The sequence below is a fragment of the Medicago sativa genome, chromosome 7, assembly GCF_051527215.1.
Source record: "Medicago sativa cultivar Bolivia chromosome 7, Bolivia_mono, whole genome shotgun sequence".
Taxonomy (NCBI): Eukaryota; Viridiplantae; Streptophyta; class Magnoliopsida; order Fabales; family Fabaceae; genus Medicago; species Medicago sativa.
The window spans coordinates 13,562,746-13,587,219 of record NC_140755.1 but is presented as its reverse complement, the minus strand read 5'-3'; the positions used below and the strand labels follow the sequence as shown (position 1 = coordinate 13,587,219).

Here is a 24,474-nt window from a genome sequence, read left to right as displayed (position 1 = left end):
ATTTAGTTTGTACAGTTTGTTGTAAAGTTTGTTATAGAGTTAACTTGTAACTCAAGCAATGGTTAGCCTATAAAAAACAAGCTCATGTATGTGTTTGCATTAAAAGAGATATTCTATATACAATTCAACTTTTATTCTCCCGAACTCTCTCTATTCTCTTCTCTGTCTTCTCTCCCAAAATCATAATTAAATAACCCTTTGTTCCAACAATAGTGTAAAGTAAGGTAATTGATGTAGATAACTACTTAAAGAAGTGAAAACATATGTAAAGGCATATAAAAAAGAGTATAATGTCAGCAAATTAAGTTTGTATTTTTTTATGCATATTTGTTATAATATATACGAGTCAGAATCCATTAACACCAGGTGTAAGTCTTTTAACTTACACCAAATATCGGTCGTCCAAACAAATTAATCTTACGGGTAATAACACATCTCCATGTGTGACCCTTTCTCATCTTTAATAAATTCTATTGTTCCAGTCAAGCATAGTGTATGCCTTTTAATCCTTGAATCGATAGAAATCACTATTCAAATCACAAACATGGTCGTAAGCATTAGCTTATCACAAGCCTTTGTTTTTTGTTTTTTTTTTGGTTCAATACAAGCCTTTGTTTTTATCAACTGTGAGGCTTGCAATTGAAAGATTAAAAAATTAAATAATCAATGAATTGGAATATAAAATTGAAGTTTTCGATTAAGAACAGTTCAACGATATCAAAAAGAGATGTTAGAGGGTATCAAAAGAGAAATTAAGAAAAATTACTATGGATTCATTATAAAATTGTATCATTACCATGATTTATCATCATCGATTGATAAACATAATATGAAATTGGGAGATGTTAAAGGGTATTGATTCTATTAAAGGACCAAAGATGGAGAAAAAAGCCAGAAGCTGTAGCGTTCTAGTGGAGAGATGGGTTGCCAGTGACAATACAAATCTTGAGTTAGGGTGCACGGAAAGGAAAATATCCTTTTTAAGGGCTGTGTTAACCGGTGCCCCGGGGCACTGGTTAAGGAAACCAAAAAAAGAAAGTTTTAGTTTATAAATAATACTTTTTTAAACCTTTAAAGAGTTGACTTCACAAGTTCCAATGTAGTATTACTATATATGCTTACTTAACTGGGACATGGGACACTGGTAAACATTTCTCCTTTTTTAATTCATTTAATATGAACCATAGGATGTATTAATTTTAATGGTTGAGATTTGGTGTAACTCAAAAGACTTACACCTGGTGTCAACGGATACTGACTCAATATATACAATCGATAAATTGTAGACAAAATGTTAAATTTGGACTCAATCTGCTATTACTTTGGTCAACTACAATTATGTCACGACCCAAATTATATCGTGACCAGCGCATAGACTACACCCTAATTCGTCAAGCCTTCACTAAGGTCTTGTCTTCATCAAGAACCAAATATGATACAAAGTATAAAATTTAGATATATAATGAGTTTTTCTTGAGATGCTTGCAAAGTTTCCTTTAGAAAAGAACATCCTAAAATGTTGAGAAAACTTAGAAGATGATGAATATAGGCCCACCAATTTAATTTTAATCTAACGAACTACAATCATATACTCAACAATCTAACTAACCTATAATACTTTTTGATTTCTTATAATTTTAATTTCTTATAATTTCTAATTTCTTATATACTTTTTGATTAAAGTCTTATTATGATACAATACCATTGAACAAAGCTAAATAACTTGCCAAAACAAATGAAATTTGAAGAAATTCAAATACTCTCACCAAGGTTTTTTGTTTCTGTTTTGAGAGGAATATAAACCAAGGATAAAATAACACATAACATTATTTAAGTTGATGAAGCAGAAGCTTTAGGTCTATTATTTGCAATACAAAGGGTTGAAGGACCTGTGCATAAATAATGTAAGTTTTGAACTTGATTCTTAGAAAGTAGTGGATAGCTACCATAGATGAATTTGATTTTGGAGATATTATGAGATAATGCCGTAGAACATTCTCAACTTTTTTTTTACAAACTCTCACGTTAAGTTTATTAAGAGACAAACTAATGATGTTGCTCATAGTTTAACTAGGACGGTCACATTTCTACCTAGTTTCCATTTGTTTATTTAGATGTTGTCAGATTGTATTGAAGCTCTTATTGATAATGAAATGAGATAGTTTTATTCTGGTAAAAAAAGAGGGTAAAGTATGTTTTTGGTCCCTATAAATATACCAACATTTCGTTTTAGTCCTTTTAAAAAATTTCTTAAGCTTTTTCGTCCCTCCAAAATTTTCCATCTTTACTTTTGGTCCCTTCTTTAAAGTAAACTCATATGTATAATTCATATTTTTGAATAAACTTTTGTCGAAAAATTTATAATATTATGAGAATCTCTCCCAAAAAAATTAGAATTTTTTAACAAAACATGAATTTAATATGAATTTTTATATTTTTTACGATTAAAAATTCATATTTAATATGTGTTTTGTTAAAAAATTTTAATTTTTTTGGGAATTTTTTTACAATATTCTACAAATTTCTGCACAATTTCATTAAAAAATAAAAAAATTAACTTAAAAATAGGGACCAAAAGTAGTGATTGAAAATTTTATAGGGACTAAAAGTTGAAGGAAAATTTTAGAGGGACTAAAACAAAAAGTTTGTATATTTATAGGGACCAAAAACATATTTAACCCAAAAAAAAAACAAATAACATTTATTTATTAAAAAAGGTAAAAAAAAAAAAAAAGTACAAACTCTTTCATTCATCCTTCCATATTCAATTTCCAACTGAAGCAACCTCATCAATCAAAGCATAACCCTTCATGAAAAAAGGTATGAAAAAAATTCATCACATTCTTATCAAGAACAAGTCCAAATTCAACACCACCTTTCAAATCTCTACTTTCTGTTAATCCAATTGTTATTCCTCTATCAACTGAAGTAGTTTCCACTTTTGCAGGCCTTCCAAAACCAAAATCAATCTCATATACTCCAAACCTTGTTGACCCTGCAACTACTATTGCTTGAATTCCTTCACCAACAATTTCCATATATCTAGAAAACAATGTATCTACACCATCAAGAAAACCCTTATCCATTTTTTTAATTGTGCTATAAATTTTCTTTGCAACAATCACAACTCCATCTTCATTTGTAAAGTCTTCTGGCTCAATATTAATTATATGACTAATTACACAATTTCCGAAATAGTTTTCGGAAATTGGTGGGTCTAATCTTGATCTGATATCCACTGCAAAACCAAAACAAAACTTCTGTTTTTGATTGCTTTCAGATTGTTGTTTTGCTTTTGCTATGCAAACGGAAACATAAGAACATGTAAGAACAAAAGTTGACAATTTCTTAGGTAGTTCTTGTTCTTGTGATCCTTCTTCAATATTGTTCCATTTGGACAACACACTTTTGTTTAATTTCTCCATATCTTCACGTGTGAGCTTGAATGCGACTCGAACGGAATCCTTAACTTTTGGTTCAAAAAAATTTGACATAATCTTTAAGCTTCTCACGTTGCCCTGATCAAAATGTGTTGAGATTTTGTTCCAAAAATTTATGATCTCACTCTCAAAACCATTTGGATCCTTGATTACTTCCCTACTCAAAAAGGGTTTCAAAAAAGGCTCTAAATTTGATGATTGTGTTTCTTCTTCAAGAGATTTACATATAGAAGACCATGCTTTGATGAACATGGTTGAAGATTTTCCATCAAGAACAGCATGGTGTGTGCTTATTCCAATGGAAAAACCGTTTTTCGGAAAAAAGGTTATCTGAATTGAAATGATAGAAGCAAAAGAATCTGTTGATTCTAAGTGAGGTACAAAAGAACGAGATAAAGAAGCTTCTTGTGGTGAATTCTGCTCCACAATTTTATCGGTCATCATATTGTGCTAAGACCAACGAAACTCCGTCATCATTTGGATTGAACTGAATGATTGGTTTTGGAGAATCAGAAGGCCAAACAATCTTACCTGCTATATGGAGAAAGTGTTGGAGGGTTAAAGAGAGTGAAGATTTGAGTTTTGGAACAAGGTTTTGAAAGAAGAAAGTAGGGTGTGATTGTGAATTTGGGAGAGGGTAGAAGAAAATACGTTCAACTGGGTGAAATCTTAGCCAATTCAAGTCTAAGAAAGTGAGAGGAAGAGATAATTGGTATGCAGAATTAGGAGAAACTTTACATTCTTCATGAATTTTGATGTGATTGTTTGCAGCAGCCATTTGGAAGATGATATTTGATCTAAGAAATATTTGCTTGTGTTATATATGAAATGAGAAGAGAAATGTTACCACATATTTATATCGTATAAGTATTATTTTATTTTTGAATTTCTTATTTCTCTTTCTTATTATCATATCATTAATTATAAACTACGAATTTTTATATTAGTTACTCCCTCTGTTCCGTAATAACTGAACCATTTATAAAAAAAAATATTGTCCCAAGAATCTTGACTCATTTCAGTTTTTAATACAACATTAATTACTTTTTTAATTAAAACTCCAATTAATACTACTTTTATCACTCCCAATTCAATATATTCTACTTTATATTTATGATAAAGAAGAATGCACCAATACTTGACAAAAACACTCAAAAACTCAACTACTCAGTATCATATAGTTGTTTTTTGGATGTTCAAATGACATTGCTCATATGAAAAATGTCATATCTACATCTTAGGTGGGTGTATAATGATGTGATAGATATGATAAGTTGGATCCAATTTTGAATACTGACTTTTCTTAGCACTTTCTTCAATTATTTTGAACAGATGTGATAGATAGATATGAATCAATTTTCTCCATATTTGAATACTGACTTTTCTTAGCAACCCTTCTGGTTTTCTTCTAGACTACTAATTTTCTCATATCTTTTTGTTTCCTTTAATCATTCTAGTCCATTTCGTTAAATTAATTTTATGTTTTGACTTGTAAGCATGTGAAACAAATTGACAAATGGATCAGAAATTGTGTTTGGTATGGCAGTATTGACACAAAAATTGTTTTCTCTATCCTAGAAAAAGGCAAAGTCATGCACGGCTAGACGAAGTTTCTGGTGTTAGACGAAGTTTCTTTCTGGTATACACTATGGTTGATAGTGTATGAGTCACAGGCTTCTCTGGCTGATATATATGAGTAGCTCTGTCTTGTTTTTTGAAAAGTATATTCCTTTAAACAAAAAGCATGAAAAGTGGTTTTTTAAGAACTAATTAAAGTATAGAAATAATTGTATGTTTTGGACTAAAAAATGTCATTATTTATGATTAAATTCACACGTGATAACTTAAAGGACATAACTCTTTTAATAGTTCTAGGGGTAATAATCACTTTGGTCTCTGAAATTGTAATGAGTAGTCAAAATAGTCCTTAAATGTATGAAAGCTTCAAAATAGTCTCTGATTGTGCATTTTGTTAGTCAAAATAGTTCGTAATGTTAAAATACTTCATTAATATTGTCAGATTAGTCCTCCGATATACTTATTGTCATATTAGTCCTTATAAGTACATGTTTATTGTCATTTTAGTCCCTATTTGAAAAGAGTTATTGTGAATATGGAGAGGTTATTTTAGTGTCAATGACTATTTTGACTAACAGAATGTACAATTAGAGACTATTTTGAAATTTTGATATAATGAAGGACTAAAATGACTAATCATTACATATTCAGGGACTAAAGTGACTATTACCCCATAGTTTTATGATGTGTTTTTCGACATAGGTAAACTTGAAAAACAATATTAAATATACTAAATCATCAAATATTTTGAAAAATGGTTAAAGTTTTAAATCATCAAAAGAAAAAAATGGAGGGAGTATTAAACAGCATGACTCGTGCTCTATTAAAAGGAATTCCAAAATGTTTATGACTTAATACCAATAAAATTCAATAAAAACTCATTAATTAAATTTTTTTAACTAGTTTCATACACGTTGAATAAAGCTCAAAGAAATATCACATTTTTGTTAAGAGCATTGTTATTTATCTAGAAAGATTTTATCAAGAAAAGGTTTGAACCAATTAAATTTGTTATTTGCTGCAAATCAAGGGAGGTAATGGTGTGTAATTAATGAAATGTTCTAGCAAATACACCGTCTTGAAATTTTCTTGATACAGTTGGTCACTGTATCTATCATTTCCCTTTTGTTAAATATCATTTGCGGCGGTTGTGACTTCTCACCTACTTTTGTTACCATCAATCATCGGTGATGCCTTATGCATTAAAATAACTATTGGAGGAGTACGAAAGATGGATTGCAGTTTGCAAGTGCAAGCTCCATGGTAGGCTTGTTCTGAACAAAAGTGTTATGCGCTACATTACTAACGACAAAATCACGAAACTCTCGAAACAGTGGAAAACTATCGGGCAATGGAAGATGGTTTCTCTCAGTCGGAGTTTTTATGAATTTTCTTTCACTTCATACATGGATGTGCACTATGTTTGGGCATTGTATACTGTCAATATGAAGCCGGGAGTCTTACGTCTATCCAGTGGCGGAGCCAGGATTTTTATAAAGCCTGGGCGAAAAAAAAATTTGCAATATATTTATAGGGGTTTACATAAGAAATTGCAAGCAAATAATAAAAAATTTAAAGAAATTGTCCAATTTATAGGGGTTTATATAAGAAATTCAAGGGAATTTACATAAGAAATTGCAAAAAATTTGGGCCGGAGCCCGGGCGAGTGTCCGGGCTCGCTGGGCCTTAGAACCGCCCCTGCGTCTATCTCAATGGACGACGGATTTCAATGCTCATACGCAGAGTCATACACATGCTTAGGTGTGGATACGACTTATGGGCTAGTGCATTTGGTACACCCCTTAACTATTGATAGTTCTACTCATAACAGAATTTTGGGCCCCATCGTATCTTTTATAAAATTATGGTGGAACAAGACGATTTTGCTTTTACCGTGGAAGTAATTTACGAGTGGCTTCCGAGTTTTTCCTCACATTTTCAAATAATAGGCCACAATATCTCTAATTGTCGTTGGATGCACCAACTAAAAAATAGCAAAGTGGATAACGGTAAAAAGCCAATGCCAATTCACAATACAAAAGTTTAGAGATGGAAGGAAAAAGAGAATCTGGATGGTACTGGATCATCTAAAGCTTTTGATAAGGTTGTCAATCATCAAGTTGCTATTATTACTGCCTCTCCAAATATTCCCCAAGTTGAGTGCCCAAAAACTAAAACCAACGTTGATGTAAATAATGATGCACAACATTTGTTGCACACACAGTAGGTTGCTATTATTCCTCACGTCCCAGATACTTCCCTAATTGTGCCTCCAGAAACCGAAACAAATGTCGATGTTAATCATTATTGCAGAATGTGACAGATGAAATTGTTTGACCTAGTAATAATGCATCGACACCATCAATATAGCAACCTAAGAATGATCATATCCGCCATGACAGGACTCTAGAAAAACATCCCCTGCACTTGACACGAATATTGTAATCACTTCAGAACAAATATCTAAAAACATTGACCACAAGGTTGTCCCTGCAACTTGCTATGTGGTTCAAACGCATACGGATCAACATTCTTTTGCTACAGTTATTCCTCATAGATACATGGTAATAATAAAGGATCTTGAACTTCTAAGAGTCTAAAGAAAAAGATGAATTGTGCAGGATACCAAACCAGTTCAAAGGGTCCTCCTTCCCCTCCATGTCAATGAAGTTCCTCTATTGGAATATTAGGGAAATTGACAATTCTGACTCTAGGTTGCGTTCAAGAATTTGTGATTCACATCATAACGTTCAAAGGGTTTTTATTCAGGAGGATTTCTTTAGGAACCATTTTGAGTTACCTACTTTTATCTTTCCTTAATTTATTTTTCTACGGACCTTCTATTTATTTTGCCCATTTTATTTTGATCCCCCTATTTGTACATCTCTCTCTCTCTCTCTCTCTCTCTCTCTCTCTCTCTCTCTCTCTCTCTCTCTCTCTCTCTCTCTCTCTCTCTCTCTCTCTCTCTCTCTCTCTCTCTCTCTCTCTCTCTCTCTCTCTCTCTCTCTCTCTCGGGGGTACTGACGTAGTCGCAATGTCCACCCTGATATTCTTCTCACTCTTTTGGTTCACCGTGAATGTGAGAAAAACACAAGAAGGGGTTTGAATTGTGTTGGTCTTTTCAAACTTTTTCTAAGCTTTTAAATTGATTAAAGTTTGAAGCTACAATTCAGAGTCTGAAGCTGAGTTATGAAATGCAGCGGTTTAAAACATGTCGCCCTCTTTGTTAAGAATTGGAAGCAACATTATCCCTGTTCGTGTACCTCTTCATTTATAAAGAAAACCATATGAATTTTACCTTCACGTGTACCTCTTTATTCATTGTTCCATTGGAGTTGAAGATAAAAACAAGAATCATAAACATTTGATGTTCCCTTGCACAGCTCTTTCTAACAAAAATGCCTTGCACAGTTGTTTAAAACTTAATGGATTTTTTTTAAAGACTTAACGGAATTGTTAAGTTTGACGATATTGGCAACGCAAAATTTCCAGAACAGGAGGTCCACAAATTTGAGCATTAATACTTAGTCAAATAGGAAACAAAATTGAAATGGTAAAACAGTGATTCCAATCTAAAGACTAATTAAACAAGAGTGAAGATGCTTCATCCGTAAAGAAAAGAAAAAAAAAGTGAGAAAGCTTCCAGACGTGTGAGAAACAATGGTATTAATCTGAGAACATGGATTATTTGGAGCCATGAGAGATAAGAATGTTGTCCAAGAGGGATGATTCATTTATTGCATGAGAGAGAAAAATAGTTAAATTACCTTCATACCCATTTGGTTTAGTGGCATTCAAAAAGAATAGTGTGGGTTTGGTCAAAATGTAAAAGGTGTACAATGCTAAAACACACCTTCTATTTTTTGAGTGGGTGTGCATTAGCATTACCCATATATATATATATATATATATATATATATATATAGGGCATATCAAGTGAGAGCACTTTTTAAAATGAGAGATGAGAGGGTTAGATCCTGACCCTTGAACTAATCTTTATTGTGTTATTTCATTTTAACAACCGCATGATACTCAAACCTCATTTCCTTCTTCATCTTTTCTTTCTTCCTTGGCTTTTCTAATTCTTGACAAAACCCGTTTATGGATTCAGTTATATTTCTTTCTTTATTACCAAAGAATCAAGCCTTTTTTAAACCAATCATTCAAATTCTACCGAAAAATCCAAACCATCAAAGTATTGAACCCATCTCTGTGTCTTTCTCTCTCAATACAATTCCATTCTATTTGTTTTAAAATTGACTTTTCCACTCCCGCTTGAGGCCATTTTGTTTCATCAACTGTATATTATTTTGTTAAAAAAAATTACTTTTGAATTTTGTTTGCCCACATGACTTTGAATCTAACTATGAAATCAAATTCGGGATAATCGATACCTTTAACAATTAAATTCATTGTAAAACAAACTAGGAGATTCAACACTCTTTGAATTTACTACTGGAAAATAACTTTGGATGCATCGACTATTCAACATTCTTCTCTCTCATAGTTACTTTTTCTGCACTTTTAAAATTGACTTCTCAACTTCCTGCTCAAGGCCATTATTGTGCTATGCTTTCTGTTTAGAAAATCATCACAGCTTTTGAATTTCTTTCAATGGACAAGGCTGTTGAATCAAATATGAAACATAATTTTGGATAATTGATTTTTCTTATAATGTTCATATTTTCAATATGAAATTCATTGTAATAAAACTATGAAATTCAACATTCTTTCAATTGTCCACTGAAAAACGAAATTGTTGTAGCACAAAAGGGATCGATCCATAAAGATTTTGGAAAGAAAATTAGTTTAAAAATGAAGGAAATATATATATATATATATATATATATATATATATATATATATATATATATAGAGAGAGAGAGAGAGAGAGAGAGAGAGAGAGAGAGAGAGAGAGAGAGAGAGATTAATATTAGTCCCTCACAAAAAACGATAGTAGCTTAGTCCTCTTACACTTTCAAGGGATTTTCACTATAATCACTCAAGATTACAGTTGCTCAAACACACAAACAAGATACTTCAAATGTTCAATCACACAAGAAATAGACTTTCAATGCTCAAGCACACAAGCAAGAGACTTGTACAATCTAACTTAATCAAATAAATAATTGTTTGAGATTTACACTTGATATACAATTAAAGGTATAAGCAATACAAAACAAAATAGACTCTTAAGACTTAAGAATTCCTACGATATAAAGTTTGTAAGAAATTTTAAATATAAATGCACTTTGATTTTGACAGAGTAAAGTCACTTTCAAAATATGCCGAGTCTTGTTAATTTCTTCAAGTCTTCAGCTTTATATATAGAGAAATCTGAGAGACGTTAGAGATGTGTTAGCGCATTACTTTGAGTCCATGAGAAGTTTGATCATACACGTTGGAATGTTTTTTGATTTAATTAATGTCGTTGAAAAGACATTTGAAATTTCTTTGCTTCAAATATTCATAAAATTAATTTCACTAATACTGTTTTTTTGCAATTATTACAATTATTGATAGAATTCATAAATGAGAGAAAAGTATAGAAAAGTGATGCACTAATCAATAATCTTAACCACAGCCTTATTAAAATTATACTGTTCAAACACAAATAAAACATATTATTTCAATCAATGAATTAAATCAAATTAAATTAACATCCACTTGCAATGGTTTGTCATTTTTTGCATCCACTTGTTAAATAATCCTTCCCCATATAATACCCACAGAGCTACTATATAGGTTACAAACCTACTATATAAATTTGTCTTGTTCGGATTTATTTTTCTATATATGTTACCTTTGTTGAAGTGCATTCCATCCCTTGTGCTCCTGAGACCTTCATACTCTCTCTTTGGGATGAATCCCTTGACCCCTTCATACTCTCTTTGCAAAGTGAACTACTGTTGTTTATGCATATCTCATGTTATATGCATTTCTCATGTTGTCTGATAAATTTGTCCTTCATTCTAGATTTATCTTCATGACTATGCTCCATGCTCTAAATTTGTGATGATGCATGTGGTCCATTGGAGGATATAGATCAACAGGTTTTGTTATTGGTATGTAGTCTTCTATACAAAATATGTAAAAATCCATGAAATTTTTTGTCTATATTTCTTCATTTGTCTGTCATCATCTTTATGAGTGCAATTTCATGCCTCTTCTTAGTCTCCAATCCATAGGTTTACACATGGGACTTCTGAAGCTACCACACCGGCAACAAAGGCACAAAAAAAAATACACAACAATTAGTCCCAAAGGTTTAAATTTTATTTTGAAAGGAAAGATGATTAAAGTGTGAAAGAAATATTGAATCTTCTGATTTTTATACAATCTGTCCAAAGTGTAAATATAGTTTAACAAAAAGGTTCTCATGTCTATTCAAGAATTCAGTCTATTAGTTATTGAGCAGTGCCTGAAGCAACCACACCAGCAACATGTTATATTCAAGTTTAAATTTTGTATTTTCTATTATAAAATGCAATCTATCTAAACACACATTTAAATCTTAACAACAGTTGGATGCCCTTATAAGCAAGACAACAAAATCAGTAATTCTTCCATATAATAAAAAATAGGTGCAAACTGATTTGCTTTAACTATTTGGATTAAAGTTTGCTAACTTTAACTATATTTTGCAAACATTTGAGGCAGAAATTGCGAAGAAAATAATGTTTGATGTTCAAACATAAGTTTAGAGGTCTTTAATTTCAATTCAAACACAGTATTTATTTGAACACCGACATGAAATTTTACCTGCAATTCTGGACAGAGTGCATTAAAATACCAGCCTTCATGTGAGTAATCTTGAGACTCCACAGTGAAATGGTAGTGATGCTTCAAACAAGGCTTTACCTTTACAATGTAATCCGAGCACTGAAGGTATAGATTATGAGTCAGTGAAGTGATCAGAGAAAGACAGGCAGATTGAATTAGAGAAATGCAAAGAGATAGTGCATGTTTGGACATTAAAAAAAGTCCAAACTTTCCTTTAGTTTTGGTGATATGGAAAGATTAAAACCAAGTGGTAAAACACCTTAACCGTATAAAATGCTATCGGTGATTTTTATTATTATTATGGAGCAGTTTTTATGTTATATTCAAGTTGATGATTCGAATTCTAAGCATCTTGAATGAACCCTACTAGTAAAACATTTTATTCAAGTTTAAATTGTTTTTTATTTTAAAGTAGCTTCAAAGTGTCAATAATGTAAAGTTAATATTATAATTTGCATTACTTTAATATTTGATAGAGTGGTTGCTGCATATCTATAAGATTATAGTATTGTAGTATCACAAAAGGCGTTGCAAGTGGTTGTACATAAAAACAAAAGCCTAGCATAGCAAGTCGTTAATAAAATATTGCATATTTAAACACAAGTTTTCACATGGATTTTTCATTTGATTTGTTGGTTCGAAATCTGAAACAATGGTTAAATTTAAAAAAAAAAAAAAATATATGAAAAAATTGTACAAATCAAATATTACGGGACACTAGATTTTCTTCTGTAAAGATGAATTGTGAGGCTAAAGAAAAGGAAATTCAACACATGTATCTTAAGATAAGGATCAGAATATGAGTTAATTATAAATGAAACGCAGGACAAAAAATTAACTCAGTTAAAAATCATTTTAAATTTAAAAGAAACAGGGAGATATAGCAAAGCAAAGAGTATGTATCTATAACAATAAATCACATAGCAAAGTTAAAGAAGAAATAAAAGGGAGAGCAACAAGAAGGAATATTTTGGGAGAGAGACCGCTGGTTTGATTAGAGACAATGGGCTTGGCCCAATTATTCTGGTTAGTGCATGGGGTTGCACACCAAAAATGGTGGTGTTAATAGTAATTTGTTTAAATTTGTTTGAAAAAAAAATATTTGATTCCTTATTTTATTTTTTTGAGAAATTAGATGCTTTTTTTTTTAAGAAGAGAAATTAGATGCTATTTCTTATTGTTGAACTTTAATTTACCTATAAATTTTTTATTTAAACCTACGCTATTCGAATTGATGGCTGATCGGATTTTTTTTATTTTAAAAATTGTAAAAACAACTAAATTGATTTGTATATAATTAAAATTAATGGTAGATTTAGAAGTTTACAGTGAATATTAATTTATCTTCATAGAACTTCAAGAATACTTTTTAAACGGTACTTCATGATCCAGAAGAATGCATAAACTCTTATGAAGTCTATCTAAATTTTAAGGTTACTTTATATTTCTTGCATGTTACTAAATCCTGGGATGAAATTGAAGTTGAGTTTGTCTTAAACCTCCATAGAAATTCTAAAAATTGTTTTGCAAACTAATACTTAATTTATTTATTCATGCCGATATCAAACTATCATGGATAATGCTAAAATTAAATACAGCTATTATTGTGCAATGTTCTTATATAAAATAGTTGTGTGCTCATGTTACGGATCTACATGTTTGAAGTTAGTTGATTATGATATTTGTTTTGTGCCAAACTTCTTTTGTGTTAGTAACTGGTTGTTGTCTGATATGTATAATGTATTGGGATATCTTATTCAAATATTTAGCTTTTTTATTTAATTTTTGTTTCAATTTTAGGTTACTTTAATTATTTCAATAATGTTATGCATCGTATATTTCGTTGACTGGTAGTATTGTGTTTAATTATTTCTAATATTATCCTTTTTAGTTCGATCATCATTATCATTTGACATCGTTTGTATGTAGCTTCTCTACTTCTTTTTATTGTCTTGATAGTTTGAAGCCAATCGATATAGACTTGGAAAGTAACGATGATATTCACCCGTGTCTTTCTCTTATTCGGCCATTGATTTTTTATTGAATATTGTGTATGTTAAGTATCTGTGTATTTGGTTGTAATGTTGTTGTATGGTATCTGTTCAAGTAATCATAGTCTTTTGGTTCATTGCATCTGTCTTTTGCGTACTGTCTTTCTTCATCTTATTTCCACCCGTGCGTCGCGCACGGGTACTAGACTAGTATTATAGATAGTTTGATGAATTGAATTACAATAGATACAAATATAAAAGGAGGAGAACATAACAAGCAACAAAGATAAAAATCATCGACAAGATGGAATTTATCTACATTTCCAGCTTTAAAATTACAAATAAATAAATAAATAAAGAACTTTGGAAAATCATCAACAGAAAAGAATATGAAATAAGGAAAAATACATCTTTTATTTTACCACCATTTTTTATTTTTGGATTGAATCCAAAATGCCAATTAGATTAAAAAAATGAACTTTTGCTTAACCATCAATTTTCTTCATGGATAGAATTTATAATTGTTGATAATGGTTAACACTACGTTCTTGAATGCATCCAATTGTTCTTCTATAATGTTGGCTGCAATATCTAAATCGGTTCTGCTGTCATACGTTCTTGCAAGTTGCAATCCAAAATGTGGTGTCTGCAAGCATTTTGATTTGGTACACCCATTCTGGAACCATCATTTGCTCGTTGTTGCCACTTCTCTGAGGTTGAAGAATAAGTTGAGTGCTTCAATAAGAGTTTTCTCAAGAAAACATTGACAAAGAAAGTTGTGGAATAACTCATCGATCCAAACTCGTCCGTATAGAGACTCTGACACAATATTATGTTTTTATATTTAGCCTATTTCTTCCTTATAAAATCAAGTGATGTGATAATCGGTGTCACTCTTTATAAACTCTATTTAGGTTCTGTCATTATTCGATGTGACACTTGAGTTTTTCTCAAGTACATGAACAAAGAAAACTCTAGCAAAAGATACTTTAAACTCAAAGAAAATTCAAATCTTGTAAGGTTCGAGAACAAACAAGTGAATCAAACTAGGTGATAAAGAAAAGATGGCGAGTCGAAAATCACATGGCATGTGAAAACCAAAATGAGTAACAATAACAAATAACATTTATGGCTAAAATATGTTTCTCGCCTATTCAAATATGACGATTTAGAGTCTTGGTCTCGGAAAAAAATAAAATTATTGGATTTATAAAATGTTTTTTAAATATGTAAAAATAACATAATTGATATCTGGATTCCACATGGCAAACTTTGAACAGTCAACAACTACCACATAAATAAAAATGAGTCAAATCAGCAAGAAATTGAGCTCCGGTACTTTTTAAAAAAACAAAAAAAAATTGCAAAATTATATCTCAAGATTTTTTTTCAAGGACCAAAACTCCAACTCGTCATATTTGCATAGATCAAAAGAATATTTTACTTTTTATTTATTAAAGAAAGTAGAAAGTACAAACTCTTGTTCAACCATTCTTCCATCAATCAAAACATAGCCCTTCATGAAAAAGAGAATGAAACACATCCATCACATGCTTATCAAGAACAAGCCCAAACTCAACACCACCTTTCAAATCTCTACTTTCTGTTAATCCAATAGTTAATCCTCTATCAATTGAAGTAATCTCCACTTTTCCAGGCCTTCCAAAACCAAAATCAATCTCATATACTCCAAACCTTGTTGACCCTGCAACTCCTATTCCATGAACTCCTTCGCCAAGTATAGCCATATATCTAGACATCAATGTCTCTATTCCATCAAGAACACCCTTATCCATCATTTTTGTTTTACCATATATTTTATTAGCAACAATTACCAAACCATCTTCCTTTGTAAAATCATCTGACTCAGCATTAACTATATGATTACGTAGACAATTTCCAAAGTAGTTTTCAGGAACTGGTGGATCTAATCTTGATCTGCAATCAACTGAAAAATAAAAACAAAATTTTTGTTTGTGATTGCTTTCAGATTGTTGTTTCGCTTTAGCTATGCAAACAGAAACATAAGCACATGTAAGAACAAAAGTTGACAATCTCTTGGGTTGTTCTTGTTCTTGTTCTTGTTCTTGTGCTCCTTTTACAATGTACCATTTGGACAACACCCTTTTGTTTAATTTCTCTAAATCTCCGCGTGTGAGCTCGAATGCCACTCGAACAGAATCCTTAACTTTTGGTTCAAATAAGTTTGACATTACCTTTAAGCTTCTCACGTCACTCTTATCAAAATGTGATGAGATTTTGTTCCAACCATTTATGAACATACTCTCAAAATCATTTGGATCCTTTACTACTCCCCTTTCCAAAAAGGGTTCTAAAAAAGGATCTAAATTTGGTGATTGTGTTTCTTCTTCTTGAAAAGATTTACATACAAAGGACCAAGCTTTGATGAACATGGTGGAAGATTTTCCATCAAGAACAGCATGGTGTGTGCTTATTCCAATGGAAAAACCCTTTTTTGGAAAAAGGGTTATTTGAATTGAAATAATAGAAGCAAAAGAATCTGTTGATTCTAAGTGAGGTACAAACAAACGAGACAAAGAAGCTTCTTGTGGTGATTTGTGCTCCAAAATTTTATCGAAGGAAACAATATCATCATCACATTGTGCTAAGAGCAAGGAAACTCCATCTTCATTTGGATTGAACTGGATGACTGGTTTTGAAGAATTAGAAGGCCAAACAATGTTACCAGCTAAAGGTAGGAATTTTTGGAGGGTTAAAGAGAGTGAAGATCTGAGTTTTGGAACAAGGTTTTCAAAAAAGAAAGAAGGATGTGATTGTGAATTTGGGAGGGTGTAGAAGAAGATACGTTCAACTGGGTGAAACCTTAGCCAAATCAAGTCAAAGAAATTGAGAGGGAGAGATAATTGGTTTGCGGAGTTAGGAGAAACTTTGCATTGTTCACGGATTTTGATGCGGTTGTTTGGAGAAGTCATTATGAAGAATGAAGATGATGTTTCATCTAAGAAACATTTGCTTGTGATATATACTCCCGGTGTCTAGTTCTAATAAAAGTTTGAGAGTTGTGCGCGGTTTTTAAGAAAATGATTAGTTGAATTGATTTTAAAGGTAAAATTATTATAATTTTTTTCTTTTTAGTTTGAACCCTGAACCTTACATATATTATGCATTGTATCTACCAACTGAGCTAAGTTCACGAGGACAATTGTAATTTATTAAAACACATTTATTACTTGTACTTAGTAGAGTAATTAATTGAAATAAATTCAATAAATAAGAGTATATTAATAAAAAATAATAATAAATGTTACGTTGATATTTTAAATTAACAATTATTTTGAGACATTCCTTAAAAAAAATTATTTTGAGATAAAATTTTATAATGAGAGAGAAATTCCACTTTCTTCTCTATAAGTTCTCTTTCTCTTTCACTCATCGAGGACAAGTGATTTTAGGTCATTTTTTGATCTAGAATCATCTCTCTGCATCTTTTTTCCTCTTTCTTGCAATCTAAATATTGATTTCCACATATATCAAGTTTTTTCTTTTATATTTTTTCGTGATTTTGTCGTCTGAGTGCGGCGTTGTGTTGTTCATTGTATTGTGCAGTGTTGTTTGATTTTGCGTCTTGTTGCGGTGTTAGTTTGGTTCTTATTGAAATATCAATTTCAGTCAATGATTTGGGGATCAACATTGCAGATCCGGAAGCATGAGTATTCAAATGATTTGAATAAAATTTCTTAGCTCTCAATGATTAGATGGAATAGAAAGAGTACTGTCAAAAACTTACAAAAATGTTATTTTACATTAATTGTTCATACATAAGGTGGAGATCATACAACAATGTCAAGTGAGTCCTCTTCCATCTTCAATTAAATTTTTAATGACGGTCCACCACTATGAATGCATCCTCCCCTGCAATCATATTTATTGCACAATGAAGATTTCTCTATCGTGTGTTGACAACTTCAACCATATACTGGCCCCTATTTTAATGAAAGATGTTGGTATTTGTTTTTTTTTTTGGACAAGATGTTGGTATTTGGTTGATGGTATATTTATATGCAGTCACTATTATTTACTCTTGTGTTTTCGAAGTACACCATGCTCAAAGCGTGGGATCGCTATAAAACTATTATGAGAAATGTTAGCAATATTATCTTTTCAATTCTCTTTGGAGCCTCTAATATGGACCCTTTTTTTAAGGTCCGTCCATGCTCCTTCTTACATTACCGGCAATAATAGGTAGGTAGTTTACACTTCTATTAGGCACACAAATTAAATAATGACACGTCATTAATTTTTTTAAAAACATGAAATCAAAAGTTGATATTCAAGGTCTCATCTTCTCCCCCCTTCCACCATTGTTTCTGTAGGTGCCGCTTCACCTTGCATCTTCTGATAATTCTCAAATTGTTCTTAAATCTTTTACCTAACTTAAGAAAAACACCCTGAACTCAAACTCGACTTTAATTTCTATTAGTGTATTTAGCCGGCGTTGCTCGGGTTAAACATATAATTAAAGATGAACAAAATTTTGTCTGCATGATATCCGAAAATCGGTACATAATGAATTTCTTAATGGATATACACAAATAGAATAAAATAACCCACACGTTAAGTACCCTTAATTTAATAGATGCATAGACAGATGAAATTAACTGCATTTAATAAAATTATTAACACACATAGCATAAATTAAACATTTTAAGTACCAAACTCGTAGAAATTTGTACCCATTATCAAATTAGTAAAATTATATAGTTGTCGAATTGTAAAATAAAAATCTTCTCATCATGAAATAAAATTTAACAGGATTTCCTAATTTATGGTTTTTGTTTTATTAATAATTTGTTGTCAAAGTAAAATATGTGGTATAATATTTTTGTCTTAAAAAAATATAAGAAATAAGTTCAAGAGGTTTGACTTTGTAACTTCAAGAGATGTTGTCTAAATCTCACATGGAACAATTGTAAAATGATTTTTTTTAGGGAATTGTGAAATGATAATTGGTGCCACAATTATTAATTTCAATTATTTTATAATAATGCATCTTTTAGTATAAAAATCATTTATTCATCGATATTTACAAATATTTGTAAATATCTTGACACGAAAGTCGGAACAATATCATTTTTGTTAAATAGATAGACTTAACTACTATGTATACCCATGGACATCCATTGTCATCCTTAATAATAATATAGTAGCATCAACAACAATAAAATTATTATTATTATTATTATTATTATTATTATTATTATTATTATTATTATTATTATTATTATAAAATAATAATAAAGTAACACTTTCTTTAAAAAAAAATCTGAAAGTATAAAGAGAGAAGAAAAAAAGTATTAATTGAGTACAAAGAACAACACAACCTTACGATAATTGATTCAAAATTGATAAATGTTTGACACGATTTGTTCGCGATCTGTTTTGTCCTTTGTCTGATACGTCGTTCTTGGTGTGTGCTAGCATCGATCTGCTGAAAGGCACTGGCAGTTCTTGTTCGTTGTTTCATAATGACAGTGTTGCTGATTTTATGGTGGAGACATTGTGCGACTGTGTAACATATGCTTGGTGGTTTTTTCTTGCCTATGATCTTTGGTTGTGTCCAGATCTGCTAAGATCTGCAATTTTCAAGGCTTTTGGGTTGCTGCCACCACGCATATTGGTTTTGCTGTTCAAAGACTTGTCTCGCACCATGATGAATCCTCTGTTTGTGGATTCTTTGCTTGGTCAGAGTTTGATGGGCTCGAAAAAGCTTTGATGCTTGATGTGTTTATTGTAGGGGTTATTCGTCTGTGAATGAGTTTGTGTTGGCAGTCAGCTTATACACCATAGAAAGATGGGTTTTGTTAAACTCATCTTGTTCCATTGTGATCTTCAATCTGTCATAATCATTTTTTGATTGAATTTGGATATTTTCAAAACCCTCATCAATCTACCTGTTTGACGTTGGATTGTTTGGCTCAAAAGAGACGTTAAGCTTGTCGCTAACTTTCATAAATAGAACCACACTTGGGTTGGTATGCTGGTGTTAGTTTGAGACTTTGAAGCGTGCTCCTCCTCAAGGTATCATGTACGATTCAAATTTCATAAATAGATAATTGATGTCGTAAATCCGCAAGTGCACAGTTTACCGATGCAGTAATAAAGATTATCGTTCTGACAGGGAGTTATGAATTTGATTCACTTTTAAACAATGAGTAGATTGAAAGTTCAAAGTTAAAAAGTTGGGATTTTTGTTTGATTTAAAATAACAATAATAAAAAATGCCTTGGGATTATTGGTTCATCTTGGTGACAAATCCTTCACAAACCAAACCCTAAACCTAAATCTTACGTTGGATCTATTTTCTAAAGACAAGTTTCTCTTTGACTTTTCATATCTCCTTTCGGTCTCAATGAATGTATTTCAATAGCAACCACACCTATTCTCATGGTTGATTGCTATTGAAACACTTTAAGTACGAAACTTTAATGTCTCAAGGTTTGCTAGACTATTCTCATGTTTTGCAATCCTTGTCTAATTTCACTTGTTCCAATATCAAAACTTCATCTTTCGATCATTCGCTTGATATTTATGATGATGAAATAATAACTATTAAACTTCACATTTCGGTTCGTCGATTAATACTTGTTATTTCATTAGAAAAACAGTGAAATTGATTGGAAAATAGATTTACATAAAATTAGGGTTCTAGGCTTTGTTTGATAGGGATTAGGTCATTAGACTCATCCAACAATAACAAGTAGGGCTGGAAATGAGTTGAGCTGAGTCGAACTTAGTTCAGCATGGCTCGACTCGATAAAAATCAGCTCAGCTCGAAACTCGACTCGAGATCGTCACAAACTTTTTTTTATGCTCGAACTCGACTTGATTCGTGCTCGCAAAAAACTCGATTCAGCTCGATAGCTTAATGAACCAAGAGAGAGACAAAGAAAACTATGGTTTAAATGAGCACAAAAACAACTCATAAACCTCTTAATTGTGTAAAAACAACTTATGTAAGTGGGTAACAGCATTATTAATATTAAATTAATTAATTAATTAATATTAATATCACTGTCTTTCTATTGCCATTTTAAATCACTGTGCACGCCACTTTTTATAGCTAACTTGCTTTGTGTCCTTCATAAAACTACCGATGTGGGACATAAACTGCGTTTAATTTTTATTTTTTTTGACAAACAAGCTTAAATCTATCAAGTGTATATGGAATTATGGATTATGTCATATAGTACTCTATCAAAATTATGGTTGTGAGTATTATCATAATTTTTTACTCAAGTGTACGTTTTTATTTTATATTGTTAATAAAGTGGTATAATAAAAAACTTTGACATCCTCTAAAAAAAACTTTGACAAGTTTACCAAAAAAAACTTTGAAAAAAAAGGTAGAAATACTATGTCATTTAAGATTAGTGTAATTGATTTAACAAATATATATATATATATATATATATATATATATATATATATATATATATATATCGAGTTGTCTCGTGAACCAAACGAGTCGAACTATACATAGCTCAAGTTCGACTCATTTATTTGACGAGCTTAATTTTCGATTCAAGTTTGACTCATTTGGTTCATGAACCAAGTTCAACGAATCAATTACCGAATCGAGTTTCGAACTATTATCGAGTTGGTTCGGTTCATTGCCAGCCCTAATCCTAAAACAAAGAAGTCTACTCACCCATGTTCATCGTATACATAGAAGAAGAAGAAGAAGAAGAGGAGGAGGAGGAGGAGGAGGAGGAGGAGGAGGAGGAGGAGGAGGAGGAGCATGAAAGTAAATAAGAAAATAAAAAGAAGAACTTTTATTAATGGAAACAATTGTCACATATAATTCCCAAGAACAAAAGATGATTCGATATGTCTGCTAGCTGCTCTATTTATAGCCTAAAACTAACTTAAGTCCCAAGAAATACATCACTAGAATGTTCCACAAGCAACCCATGGGCTTTAGGTTAGAAAAACAACAAAAGAAAGCAGCTGGGACCTTGGCACGACTGTGCCACCACATGCACAGGCCGTGCCAGCTTGGCTGGCAAAACAGCAAAAAGGGGAGGCCATGTCGCGCACGGCTGTGCGCCTGGAGGCACCGGTTGTGCCTATCCTTCTGGAAAGTGGCCTCCTTTGATACATTGGAGGCACGGCCACACCATTGCTAGGCACGGATGTGCCTGATATTTTTGCACTAGATCTTCATGTTTTTGGCATCAATCAGCTGCAAATCCCCTTTCTTTTGCTCCAAGACTCAATCTTTCATATATTTGTTTCTGAAATTAAATAACAAGCAATTGTAGCAAAATAGTTCTAGAAAGTAAATAAAAACACATAAAATCTAAATAAAATAGACTCAAATAACCATTTAAAAACACTAATGACTCATCAATAATAAATATAATATTGATTGATACTATTGATGATTAATTTTTTTTTTAATATAATAAGTAGTTTGTTGAGATATATATTATATCTTTACTACATAAATTTTAAAAATAAATTAAAATTTTTAATAAAAAATTTAGATGATAAGATCAAAGTAATATATGAAGTTTGTTGATTGTTAAAAAAATATATATGAAGTTTGTTGAGATAATTATGCCAAATAAAATATTAGTTTTGGAAAATAAAAAAAAAAAATTATTTTGAATAAACATAGATGCAACACGTGGCATAAAAAACATTACTTTATATATATACTATTTATATACTATTGATATATATACTATTCAAATGGATGCCCAAAACCATTATCACAATCTCATTGAGATACACAAGTTCCATGGTGATGGTAATCAAATTCCTAGTTTAATTTTAAATTTGTTTCATAATCTTCATAATTTAAATAATTAACATCACTACTTCCGATTATGACACAAATATATTTATGTTTATGTGAAAAAAAAATAGAAAAATGGATGTTAGTCACCATGGCAGTTAAGCAGGTAGAAGGGAAAATAGGAAAAATTGTTTCTAGAGTGGAATAGCAAGGACGATGAAGTTTTGTGGTGAATGGAAACCAGAATTTATTTAATCAATCTTATCCTAATTCTAGATCGTGAATGAACCAAAGGATTACACAGTAAATTAATAATTTTCTGTGGTTAGTTTTGTCATTTAAACAATGTTCCCATAGTATGAATGGAAAGTATGTACATATACCTACTATTGCTAATCATGTAGGAAGGAGCATGGGTGGACCTTAGGTCAATTTCTTAATGTTCATAATTTAATGGACTATATGGTCATCTGCGACACATGGTCATTTAAAATTGATAAAAAACTTCTTTTAAAAAAAAGACGGTTATAGTATAAAGATGAGCAATTTTTTTATTGTTTCTTAAAAAGTGTAGGAATTAGATAACTACTACTAATATATTAAAATATATATGTATTCTTCAAAAAAATTAAAATCTATGTGTAACAATTTTATTAATCTCTCATCGGTTTTTTTACAAAAGTGTAAGAATTAGATATCTATTTCTAATATATTAAAATCAATGTCTAGTGATTTTACTAAAAATTGATCACAAAATTTCTTTTAAAAAAAATTATAGTAGAAATAGAGTAATTTTTTCACAAAAAGTAGAGCAATTGAATATTATTAAAATATGAGTAAATTACACATTTCTTCATTTGGTTAGAGAGCATTGGTGGGAAGGGGAGGGAATATTTTTAATTTGACGTTTTTTGGTTTAATTTTAAGAACGAGAGGGGAGTAAATTACACAATTATCCTTAGATTAATTTAAAAAACTCAATATTATCCTTGTAACAATTTATCTTATTATTAGTCATATTATCGTTGTGTTGACTTTTTCTTGATTCTTTTTCTAAGTGTTTGGTATCGGTCATATTCTTATGGTTTGGAGTCTGACTCAGATTCTGAGTGCAGCGAAAATACTGAACACAAAGTTAAAAATAGAAGAGAGGAAGCAGACACAACCAATTTTATACTGGTTCCTCCCACAATGCAGGAGTAGTCCAGTCCCCTTGCTCTTCTAAGAGATTTTACTATAATCACTCTGGATTACAATTGCTCAAGGACTCTTCCAAGAGATTTCCAATGCTCAAACACACTTGCAAGAGACTTCTTTCCTCAAGTTCACTATCAAGTGACTTCCAATGCTCAAGGAGAACTCCGAGAGACTTCATTTGCTCAAGCACACAGGCAAAATACTTCTTTTGCTCAAAGGGCTCCCCTAAGAGACTTCTGGTGCTCTAGGTTTCACCTAGACACTTCTATTGCTCAAACACAACTGAATGAGACTTATGTTGCTCAATCACAACAGATTGAGACTTTGATGCTCACGGTTTCACCAAAAGAATTATATGTTTAAGCTTAACAAGCAAGAGACTTATGTTTGTTTACAGCAAATAGAAACAAACTTGTTCCTATCGGATTTAACAATTTCGGTATAGACTTAACAATATGAACAAACTCTTACAACTTCTAGGATTTCTAAGATTACACAAGTTAAAACGAAAACCCTAAGTGTATATGCGCTATTTGATTTGGCAAAGTAATGGCGCAGTTAAAATAGCATAGTATTGTTAATCTTCTTCATGATCTTAAACTCCTTATATAGGAAGGGATTTGAGAGACGTTGGAGAAGAGTGCCAGCGCATAAAGAGTCATTGAGAAGCTTCAGACCAAGGATGTTCAACCATTGCCGGATA

The 24,474-nt window shown here is 31.3% G+C and overlaps 1 protein-coding gene, 1 long non-coding RNA gene and 1 pseudogene across 3 annotated transcripts; 1 reads left to right on the top strand and 2 right to left on the bottom strand.

The window, feature by feature from the left end:
• Nucleotides 1–2,623: 2,623 nt before the first annotated feature.
• On the bottom strand, nucleotides 2,624–4,326 carry LOC146904408 (phenolic glucoside malonyltransferase 1-like). The gene has a single exon (XM_085724147.1). The coding sequence runs from the start codon at nucleotides 3,882–3,884 to the stop codon at nucleotides 2,790–2,792; it is 1,095 nt and encodes a 364-aa protein (XP_085580273.1). The 5' UTR covers nucleotides 3,885–4,326; the 3' UTR covers nucleotides 2,624–2,789.
• Nucleotides 4,327–10,814: 6,488 nt separating this feature from the next.
• Nucleotides 10,815–12,290, top strand: LOC146904407 (uncharacterized). Its single transcript, XR_015017941.1, has 2 exons — nucleotides 10,815–11,083; nucleotides 11,797–12,290. It is a non-coding gene; the product is annotated as an uncharacterized LOC146904407 (long non-coding RNA).
• A 2,490-nt stretch (nucleotides 12,291–14,780) lies between these two features.
• Nucleotides 14,781–16,765, bottom strand: LOC146904406 (phenolic glucoside malonyltransferase 1 pseudogene; annotated as a pseudogene). Its single transcript, XR_015017940.1, has one exon. The product of XR_015017940.1 is annotated as a phenolic glucoside malonyltransferase 1 pseudogene (transcript).
• Nucleotides 16,766–24,474: the final 7,709 nt, after the last annotated feature.